The 11,547-nt window shown below is 41.6% G+C and overlaps 1 protein-coding gene across 2 annotated transcripts; it reads right to left on the reverse strand.

Moving 5' to 3' along the window:
* Positions 1 to 614: 614 nt before the first annotated feature.
* LOC137431652 (prostaglandin E synthase 3) lies at positions 615 to 10,813 on the reverse strand. Of its 2 annotated transcripts, XM_068123214.2 has the most exons (8): positions 10,623 to 10,813; positions 10,093 to 10,206; positions 9,920 to 9,986; positions 4,726 to 4,824; positions 1,243 to 1,332; positions 1,065 to 1,130; positions 917 to 944; positions 615 to 837 (listed from the first exon to the last, which is right to left on the reverse strand). In XM_068123214.2, the coding sequence occupies exons 1-8, from the start codon at positions 10,640 to 10,642 to the stop codon at positions 818 to 820; spliced, it is 504 nt and encodes a 167-aa protein (XP_067979315.1). In that variant the 5' UTR covers positions 10,643 to 10,813; the 3' UTR covers positions 615 to 817. The 2 variants fall into 2 exon arrangements, with proteins under 2 accessions (XP_067979315.1, XP_067979316.1); XM_068123215.2 differs by lacking the exon at positions 1,065 to 1,130 and having other exon boundaries at positions 10,623 to 10,777.
* Between the last annotated feature and the right edge of the window lie 734 nt (positions 10,814 to 11,547).

Here is an 11,547-nt window from a genome sequence, read left to right on the forward strand (position 1 = left end):
AAGCCTCTCCCTATCCTATTGAGGCTTTTTTTTTTTCTTTTCTAAACAGAAATCTTACTTTTTTTTGTTTTTAGCTCACCTGGCACGAAGTTCAGGGGGGCTTATGTGATGGCGCATCATCCCATCCATAAACACTTGCAACTTCTCTGAACCAGCTGAAAGAATTGTGACCAAACTTGGCACAAATAATATTTGTTGTGTTGTGACTAAAGTTTGTTCACAGCATAAAAAAATTATCTTCCCCTTTGGGAGTCTTCGGGGGGGGGAGGGTGGGGGGGAGTTCATCCCGAAATAGGTATTTGCTTTCTTCTCAGAAACTATACACGAAATTTATATGAAACTTCACCACAACCGTCATCACCCGTGATGTACCAATGTTTGTTCAAGGCATTAGAAAAATTGGCATATGAGGAGGTATATAGAGTTGGGGGGGGGGGGGGGGGGGTATACATACAGTACCACAAGTGATTATGGAAGACAAGACAAAGCTCAACATTGCAAGTACGGACAGAGCCGTTCCCCAGTTATATAAAATTTAAATCTAATGTCCCCAAAAACTCTACTCGTGGATTTACTGAGAATCGATTGCGAAGGAAGAACCTAAAAGACCATAATTATAAACAAATCATTTATTAAAGAACCAAAAATGACAAGCGAGAATGGACATATATTCAACTTCTGTATAATCAACGAAACAAATTATTCATTTGCCCCAAATGCCGAGTTCGGGTTTACATTACTTTGGAAATATTAAATGACAAGCCACGGATAACTTCAACTTTCCAAAACGATGCTGGACGTTTGTTCCAAGTCGTGTTCATTCAAGGTCGGGTATCTCTGCAAACAAACAAATTTTCCAAAGTTTAACATCTCAGAAACAACTCGCTCAAAAGACAAACTCTGGTTATTTACTTACTTTCATCATCACTGTCTGTTCCAGGATCCTGGGAAAAAAAATAAATTTATATTATAGTAACCATCCATATTTTTTTAGTAACCCTTCCATCCCCAACCACCCTCCTCCAAAGCATGCATGCACATCATGCAGTTAGAAGCATACTCACATCATCCAAACCATCCATGTCAGGACCACCAAGATCATCACCACCACCACCCATTTTGTTCATTATCTTGTTAGAAAGAAAGCAAACTCAATACATGCGATTATACAAACATTTAAAAAAACAAAAAAAACAAATGCTAGCATGCAAAACAAACAATTGGGTGTAAAAATCAACTTACATCTGAAAATTGGTCAAAGTTTTCTCCATCGTTATCGGAATCTTCTTCCCAATCTTTCCAGTTTTCAAAGTCAAGAGCAAGCCATTTGACCTGCAAGAGAAGACAAACACACAATTTTAATCTTTGCTTGTGGGCGAGAGAAGATGAGGACGAGATGGAGAAACAAAGTTTAAAATTCTAAAGCCATCACCCTCTCACTCTGTTACAATGTCCAAAAAAGCCTACATCAAATTTCATCCATTTTGGAGGTCAAAGTTCTGGACTGCAGATGCCTTGTACTGGAGACCTGGCATGGTTGGTCGCTTTTACATCGATAGTTTATTTTTGTTGTTGGGGAAGCAACATATGGTCTGCACAGGTTGGATGAATCATTTGTTTTGTGCGTTACAATAGCATTATACTCTTCAATAAGGGCCACATGTCTTCCAACATTGTCATTTACCACCTTCAAGTGTTCAACTGCCCATGGTGCCTCCCTGTAACCTGAGGTCCCATTACTCAGGGTCTGAATCCAGAATAAAAGCTGGAATTGAGGCACCTGAAGGCATCCATTGTGTTCGGTAAGAAATCTTCAATATTCTGATATTCACCTCAGACTTCCTGAGATTCATCTCGATGTATGTACTTTTGAGAGTTATCCATGCCTTCTTCATTTGGTGCCTTTACTATTGCTCGCTTTGTCGATACAGCTGTATCAGTCAAATTAATGAGATCCTCATCGAGATACCATATATGCCCAACAAATTTAGAACAGGCTTATTGAAGAACAAGTTCACCATTGTAAGGCACAGAACGACCATGAATCAGCAGTGAAGGCCTGATGGTAGACTCAAACAACAAAGACGCAGAGGTCATGGATCCCTCTTTTCTCATGGCCGGTGAGCTTGACCGTCTGAAACAGAGACCTTGAGGGCATATGATGCCTTGGGCCATCCATCTTGCATGATGCTGGGCTCCAGCTGCTATAAACCGCAACCGCACTCCACGAGGAGGGATGCTTCCATGTAAAGTTCACCTTATTCACAATTTGGCACAAATTATTTATTTCTATATTGTAACAAAATTAGTTTATTTTATTTTATATATACACAAGATCGAGGCTCGTGTAAGAGCCAACATTAAGCACAAAAAACATATAATGATGGGAGCAGGAGACAAGATGGGGAGAGAGAGGGAAGCACACAAGTACAACAGTAGATTTTTGGGTTATGTATATTATTTGTCACCACATCCAAGAAAGGGTACACAGTGCCCTCAATAAGTATTGGAACAGCGAAGTCAAATTTGTTATTATTGCTATATGCTCAAGAAATTTGGATTTTGGATCAAACGATGAATACAAGGGCAAGAGTACAGGTCAGCTTTTATTTCTTGGCATTTCTCTAGGCTAAAGCCTTACACTTTTCTCCTGATTAACTCCTTGGTTACATTGGCAGTGTGTTTTGGGTCATTGTCTTGCTGCATGGTGAAGCACCACCAATGTGTTTGAGGCATTTACTTGCACGTAGCCAGACAAAATGTTTTGTACACTTCCAAATTCATTCTGCTGCTGCAATCAAGTTACATCATCAAAAAGGATGAGTGAGCCAGTTCCAGAGGTAGCGATGACACTACTTCCACCAAGTTTCACAGACAAGGTAGTACTTGCAGGAGTTCCTGCTTTGGGTCAAAATGCAGTTCCTTCCCTTCTCCACACTTTCACCTTTCCATCACTATGGTGGAATGCCACCTTAAAAGATGGAATTGCCAGGCCATTTATCGGTGTTGAAACACGCTGGGGACCTGGAGACAACGTGCCTGCATGTTTGTGCCAGAGGAGTGACCATCGTTGGTTTGCGCTGGAGCCAGAACAAGCTGTGCCAGACTGCGCTGAATTAACAGCGCAACAACTGATCGTGCACACGGTGGAGGCGTGACAGCGAACAGCCAAGCGGTCCCGAGCACAGGGAGATACATACCTACACAATGACGTACGCTCGTCTCGTTTTACAACAACAACAACAACAACAACAACAACAACAACAACAACAACAACAACAACAACAACAACAACAACAACAACAACAACAACAACATGCATTTTAAGGCCATTTTCCCTACTAGAGCAGGGGTTAACCTTGCGGTCCCCATGACAATCTTCTCCATTTTGCCCCTATTTTCTGCATCTCTCCTTGTTAACCCCCTTGCCCGCATTTCTTCTTCGACCATCTTTAGCCAAGTCTTTCTCGGTCTTCCCTGTCCTCCACTTACTTCTACATTCATTTCCATCACTCTTCTCAACCAGTCACTTTCATCCTTCCTCAACACATCTCAACCCGTTCCTCTTCACAGCATCAATCACAGGCTCTATTCCCATCATCTTTCGGAATTCATCATTTGTCTTCCTCTCTCAACGATACTCCGCACATCCACCGAACCATTCGCATTTCCACCCTTTGTTGCTGCTCTACGTTCATTACCCATGTCTCGCTCCCATAAATCACAACACTTCACACATGCAGCATACACCTTTCCCTTTCCCTTCGTTTTCCATTACACAATTCCTAATTCGTCTACTGAGTCTCAGAAAGAGCATCACAATTACAAAGCTGTTTATTATTATTTGCATCTTGATCCTTCCAGACTAGGTTTTACATTCGCACTTCGTTTTCTCCAAAGCCGACATAGCCCATGCTGCATCACCCACACTTGCACCATTCTGTTTTCATTACCTTCCCATTTTGGGAATGGCACACGTCCGTCGATGTGTGCTGGGGTGAGGCAGAGGCAGACTCAAATTTAAAGGCCACTACATTATCTTCTTACCTTCCTATCCACGTTTCCATGGTACGATTCTGCTGGTGCCATGTCCTGTGTTTAGTTACTCAAGTGAGACTGCAGAGGGGGATAAGTGCTAAAGGTTAGAATCTCTTCTGTGGCTTTTTCTTAATCGTTTCCTGTGCATGTACATGCGTGCTTCATGATCGATGAATGTGCTTCGTTTCATTTCGTAAACGGTTTTCCATCGTGCCCAATTTGCCTCATTCTATCTCTTGGATTGACTATGTGCAAGACTAGATGGATGGGGAATTCTGCCCCGATTGGTTCCATAATTAACCAGTGTGTACTCAATTCCGCTCGGCCGTACATAATAAATAGATGGGGCACACAGTGTACCTACTCCAATTGGAATCGCCAAACCACCGGAAAGGTAACGCGTTTGTGTAAAAGAGGGGGGGACCTCTTCTCTGCCTTTTACACTTTTTTTGTCACATTACATTTGCGTATAAAACCCCCGGTTGATGTCTGCTTGTACAACCGTTCTCCTCCACATCCCCACACCCCTCCCCTCCCAGCAAATTGAAAATGACAAACTGCCTGGTCGAATTGATACAATATACATGTTCTGCAGGCTTGATGAGCCAAATGGCCCCCTCCTATGTCAAAGTTGCCCATCTATGTAGTTGTGACGCACACATTTAAAAACGGGTACAAAAGCCTCACCTTGCTTTTGTCTTTTGTTAACCTTGGCCAAGCCATTCCTCCTTTCAACTTCTTCATGAAGCACTGTATTTTTCGATCCGTCCTATTGTGTTTCGATTCCTGAACAACGAGAAATAAATATTACGCTCTTCATCTTGTACAACAGATGCATTGGCAAACATTTCCAGCAATTAATCACCAAAATATATAAATAAATAAAACTGAGAATCTTACATATTTGGGCTCCAAGAAAAGAAATTTCAATTGTCAATTTCCAACTTAGATAAATGTCATCAAATGGTAAAAGTGTTTGGAAGCACCTGTTTCTGGTTGAGGCATGTTTTGGGTGAAACCGGCTTTATTGCTCAAAATGCTACCTTGAAAGGTTGTTTTTCCTCATGCAACAAGTTTTACACTGCAAGGTCAATGTTTGTTACCTCCCACTGCCGATGAATCATGTACACGAGGTAGCATACCAGTCTGAGTTTAGTTCAAATATTCGAGTCTGGCAGGGGTGCATTCCATCTTGTGTGCTGTTCAAATTGGCAATCAATTATGCAATGTCATTATAATTGGGAATTCAGGTGACCAATGGGAAACGGGGAGATCTCAACTTCGTCGGTGATAGTTCCCTCATAAATGATAACAGCAAGGAGATGCAAGATAAAACAGCCGATTTGGCAAAACGAGCAAAGACAGGACTTCAAATTAGCAAGTCGAAGACAAATAGAGGAACGGTAACGTCACTTCAACCACACCAATCACCATTGAAAATGAAAACCTAAAAGAAGTTCACATACTTTGGCAACAGCACAAAAGATGGAGACCGGTTCAGGTATTAAAACGAGAATTGCAAAAGCAAATGGTCCTTTTCAAATGTGAACGAACTTCCCACACAGTGCAAGGATACAGATCAGGTTGAAAAATAAATAAATAGACCAATGGGATGTAAACTAGCTTTATTGTATGAAATTTCAAATCAAATCCCGACAAGGTTCAAATGCCGGCCCAGGCGCGGCGATTCATCAGTGTTTGCTGCCCCTCGGATGGACGTTAAACTGAGCGTCGTCTGCCGGCATTTGTTGGTGGAAGTTAAAGATCCCACGATGTCCTTCGTGAAGAGCAGGCGACCTATCATCAGCACCATGAACAAATTAGATTCCTGCTCTAACCAGGGGATTGCATTCAGCAGCCCAGCCACACCCCAAGCCAATGATGCATATGAACGAGGAGGTGTTTATTGATAAATAAAATAAGGCTGTTTATTACATAGGGCAGGTGTGTGATAATGAAGAAGTGCATGAATATTTGGTGACCTTGGTTCTTTTCTTCTTGAAGGTAAAAGAATCAGATTCTTAAGTTTCACCCAACAAGGAAGAGGTCCAGATTGAAAAATTGGTCAGAACCAATTGATAGGACTGATTAATCAGTGAAAACTTTGAACAACCCAATGGGATGGTAAGGACTTCGACATATGAAGCGGATTTTAAAAATCAGCTAAACTCAGATACTGATCATACTCACCATAGATAGAAAGATTTGAGATTCATTCCCAACTTGAAAGGATCGAATATAGCACGTACTTTGGGATCCAGAACATCCTTTTACATTGTTTGTGTAGACACATGTTAAAGAACTTGGAATGTGTACAGTTTTTTTTTTTTTTTTTGAGTTTTATTTTGGAGTAACACTTTAGTAACAATAACAATCTGTTTGCTACAATTTGTCCTCTTCTGCATTCCATTGATGAATGTGAAATTCTGTTCCAAGTACAAATCAAACGGGAATAGACACCCACGTGCATGTACTCGTATTAAGCTGCACGACCACATGACTAATATACAGTGCATTCAGAAAGTATTCAGACCCCTTCACTTTTTTCACATTTTGTTATGTTGCAGCCTTATGCTGAAATCGTTTAAATTCATTTTTCCCCTCATTAATCTACACTCAATACCCCATAATGACAAAGAGAAAACAGGATTTTAGAAAGTTTTGCAAATTTATTAAAAATAATAAATAGCACCGCAAAGCGGGCGTAACCCCTCAGCCCATGCATGGTGGAAACCAATTTCAAGATGGCTGCCATGGCTGCCATATTGAAAATCGCAGCACACCCATTTTCGAAAGGAACCTTCCTCTAATCAACCCCAACACACACTGCAAAAATGGATTTAATCGAACAAGCCATTCTGCTCGAAATTGACAGAAACCAATTTCAAGATGGCCATGGCAGCCATATTGAAAATTGCAGCATGCCCATGAACCTTCCTCTACCCAACACCAACACTACAAAAATGAATTTAATAGGACAAGCCATTCTGCTCGAAATTGACAGAAACCAATTTCAAGATGGCTGCTGTGGCGGCCATAATGAAAATCGCAGCGGCCCATTTTCGAAAGGAACCATCCTCTACTCAACCCCAACACACACTGCAAAAATGGATTTAATCGAACAAGCCATTCTGCTCGAAATTGACGGAAACCAAGTTGACAGACGCCCGTGACAACAATACCCCTTAGCCCAATTTGGGCTGAGGGGTGAAAAACTGAAATATCACATTTACATAAGTATTCATACCCTTTGCTATGACACTTGAAATTTAGCTCAGGTGCCTCCCATTTCTCTTGATCTTTGAGATGTTTCTACACCTTGATTTGAGTACACCTGTGGTAAATTCAATTGATTGAACATGACTTGGAAAGGCATACGGTCTCACAGCTGACAATGCATATCAGAGCAAAAACCAAGCCATGAGGTCGAAGGAACTGCCTGCAGAGCTCAGAGACAGGATTGTGTCGAGGCACAGATTTGGGGAAGCTTACAAAAAAATTTCTGCTGCATTGAAGGTTCCCCAGAGCACAGTGGCCTCCATAATTCTTAAATGGAAGAAGTTTGAAACAACCAGGACTCTTCCTAGAGCTGGCCGCCCGGCCAAGCTGAGCAATCGGGGGAGAAGGGCATTGGTAAGAGGTGACCAAGAACCCGATGGTCACTATGGCTGAGCTCCAGAGATCCTGTGTGGAGATGGGAGAAACTTCCAGAAAGACAACCATCACTGCAACTCTCCACCGATCTGGGCTTTATGGCAGAGTGGCCAGACGGAAGCCTCTCCTTATCCTTAATGAGACATGAAAGCCCGCTTGGAGTTTGCAAAAAAGCACCTAAAGGACTCCGACTGTGAAAAACAAGATCCAGGTACACACACATCCTGTCCAACAAGTTTCGTCCAAATCCATCCACAAGTTTTTAAGATATCCTGCTATATATAGGTTTTGGCCCTATCCCCCAATGGTGAAGAATCACTTAAAAAATTAAATAACTCATATATCCGAATCCATATTCAGATCTTCACCAAAATCGAATCGAATCGTCCTTCGACGCCCAACCGGTCCACCAAGTTTCGTCCAAATCCATCCACAACTTTGAGATATTCCACTATGCATCGTTTTTGTCCTTATCTCCCAATGGTGAAGAATCACTTTGAAAAAATTATAGTCGCCGGATCCGAATCCGGATCTTCACCAAAATCTAATCATTTTGTGACATCTGACAAATTTCGTACGAATCCATCCACAACTTTGAGATATTGTGTTCACAAATGGACACAGACAGGAGTGAAAACATAACCTCCATCCACCTTTGGTGGCGGAGGTAACTACTATCGGGCACACCTCTGTGGTGGTTGTATGCACGCCCACCCCTCACCCAACGCAAGTCAGGGTCCAGATCTTCCTAATTCTTCCCTGCTGCCCGGATTTGTCAGGGCAGCATAGTCATGGTCAAGAGTGCCGATCATGGGCTGGCCTTTTCCATCTTGTCTCTATCTTTCCAACTCTGACTTCATGAAGGCAGGGGTACACAATCTTGGATGTGGGGGATCTCTGGGTCGCTCTTGCGAGATCGATCAGCTGTCTTCGTGCAGTGGGCTTGTTCAAGAAAACTGTCCAGGGCTATATAACATAAAAATAAAAGAAAATCCTACATCTACTATTTTAGTGTTAAGCTTGCAACACCTTTGGACGTGTCACGTTCACAATCACCATGCTCTCCTTAAAAGTTTTCTGTTTTCATTTTGTAAAATCTTGCAACTGAGGCTAATCAAATATTGAAAGGTTGGAGCCGATATAAATCATGGGCCTTGTGAAGGACACAGTATGCATAGGACTCAGGCTAGAGCAATTGGAACTAGATATCTGGGATCACCAAGAGCAAGCCTCGCATGGTGCCCACGATCCAATGATGGCCATATGACCTTGACCTTAAACATTTAGGGATAAGAGTTTAAATCAAGAAAATGTGCTCCGATCTAAAATCTATCCATAAAACAACATTATGAAAATTATTATATTATTGATGCAAAATTTCATTCCGAAGGTCCTAGTGGTAAAAGTGGCTCGATATACAAGTATGGGCATTGCCAGGAGAAAAATAAATAAAACCGAAATAGTAGTTTAGTGCCAAGTTGGAAGGGGGTGGGGTGGGGGGATCGAGGTCTTAAAAAAATATATATATATATATATATAAATAAATAAACCACCGGGTACCATTAAAAATTGGGGACAATAATTGTAAAAATTCCTACAACAGGTGTTTAAGTGTACACCTGTCATATAGAGGAGGCTTAATTATCCAAGCTATAGAACCACGATGTATTATAAAATGCACATAAGCAGCACACGTTTTTGCTTCATGCATGTAACCCGGGTTAATTTTATTTTCGGGAGCCATCGAGGCAGCGGTCTGTTGCCTATACATCGCCCATAGGGCAGGTACTCTGCTAGTAACCATAAAGGGGAGAAACATGAATAGTGGCCTTGAGAATGCATACCAAGCACAAAGGTCGCATAAATATGCAGGTATGCATACCTCGACATGGTCGCTGCAATATGGAAAGCACAAGCCACGTGTGAGCGGGAGTGAGGAAGAAGATTGTGCACAGTGGTTTGCCACCTGAGAATGTGAATGCCCTAAACTGCTAGAGTAGATTCAATTTTCACACAGGTAGCAAGATTCCCAACCACGTGTATTATATTTATGCACCGCCCCCTTTGTCTCCTCCCAAAAGGTGATTGATTTGGTTCAATACAACCAAAAGCGACCAATAAAAAAGGGAAAAAAAATTCCCCAGGTAAATCACGCAAGGTATCTATGGAATGCATCAAGTGTATCGTGCCAGGTATTACAAAACGATTCAACACATGGCAAGCTTACCTGTGGAACGATTTTCTCATAAAGGATCACTTCATTGCGGTAAGACGTCTTATCAGGGCCTTTACAACTGAAACGTGCAGGAAGGATTGAATGGAAAACAGTGAGTACATTTACCGAGAAACTCAAAACAGGTACAAATAATTAAATAACTAACACCGTTACACCGTGCTCACCTGAAGATCATTTTATCATTTTCAAACTTGATGTCCGTCTCCCTGCTGTCCTCCACGCAGAACGTGAGGAAAACAAAATCCTTCCTGTCACACCATTTCGCAGAAGCAGCAAGTCTGAAGAAGAAAAAGAAAGAAAGCGAGAAAAAAAAAAAAAAAAACGAAGAAGAAGAAGTGGAAGCCGAAGAGGAAGAAGTAGAGGAAGCAAAAAAAAGGCAAAAACAAATTAAAATGGAGAAGAAAAAAAAACCGTACAGAAAACCGACTTCGATGGTAAACCGCAGCTTGGTGTAATATTCAAACCAATCCCGTGATGCTCGTTTGTACAATCCCTGCCGTAGCGCCTCGTGTAAAAGCAAATGGAGCAAAAAGTAAGCACATGGGATAGGCTTCGGGCCTAACACAGGACGAGCTCTACACGCTAGACTAGAAAGAACGAGAAGGTTCCTCAGCACGTCCGCTAATTCCCAAACACAAGCTTGCGCTGAAGATCACGCAAACGATGCGAAACACCGTTTAAAATCTAAACGAACCTGGCACCGTCGCCGTCCATTGTCAAGCAAATCACAAAAACGCAGAACCGCACGAACAAGTGAAGAATAAACCTTCCACAGCCAACTGAGCCAAGATCGAGAGGCCACGTGACCTAAACTATCCAATCAACGTGCGCAGAGCTGATGTTCAGGACGGTGCGACCAATGGGAGGTTTCTTAATGACGTAATCGCCTCGTTCCGGAAGGTTCTAAAGGAAGGCTGAGCAATTCGTGCACATTTTGCACCTGACAATTTGTCACAAAGCAATGGATATAAAACGAGGGAAAAATGTATAAATAAATAGTTGCCTCACAATGCACCATAAACTGATACGGCTTGGTTAAGGTGTCGCTCTATTTGATAAATAAGGATCTTTGAATTTTATTAGTAGTGAATTAAAACGAGCTACCAATACACCGCTTATCTTGTTTGTGTCTGCTGCTTTCGAGTTTCGACACCAGCCAGTAATAGTAATGCCGACCGAAGGAAACACCACACCATAAAAAGCAGAAAAGAAACAATGAGCAACCTTCAATAAAGACCAAGAAAGTGGGAACGGAGTCACAATATTAATATTATTAGAGGTTTAAATCGACGAAATTGTAATTTAAACCGTGTCAAAAGGTAAAAAAATATATAGTTATCGCTGCCTCGGCCAAAAATTTTCCGATATACTTTTATGTATAAGAACAATGAGGTGCGGTAGCGGGGAAATGAGCATTTTGAGAAGAAAAAGAAAGTGGAAATATATAAAAGAAGAACAACATTAAGAAGATGAAGACTAGGAATAGGTTCCAGTAAGAGAAGAATCCAAAAATTAGTATACATTTGGAATTGGTCACATGGCTTTGACACCAATACAAATTTTTATTACGCACCCGAAGCATCAAAGAGCCACATATATCGAACAAACTGTTTCAAATG

Source organism: Myxine glutinosa, chromosome 7 (genome assembly GCF_964187855.1).
Source record: "Myxine glutinosa chromosome 7, kmMyxGlut1.1, whole genome shotgun sequence".
NCBI classification, from domain to species: Eukaryota; Metazoa; Chordata; class Myxini; order Myxiniformes; family Myxinidae; genus Myxine; species Myxine glutinosa.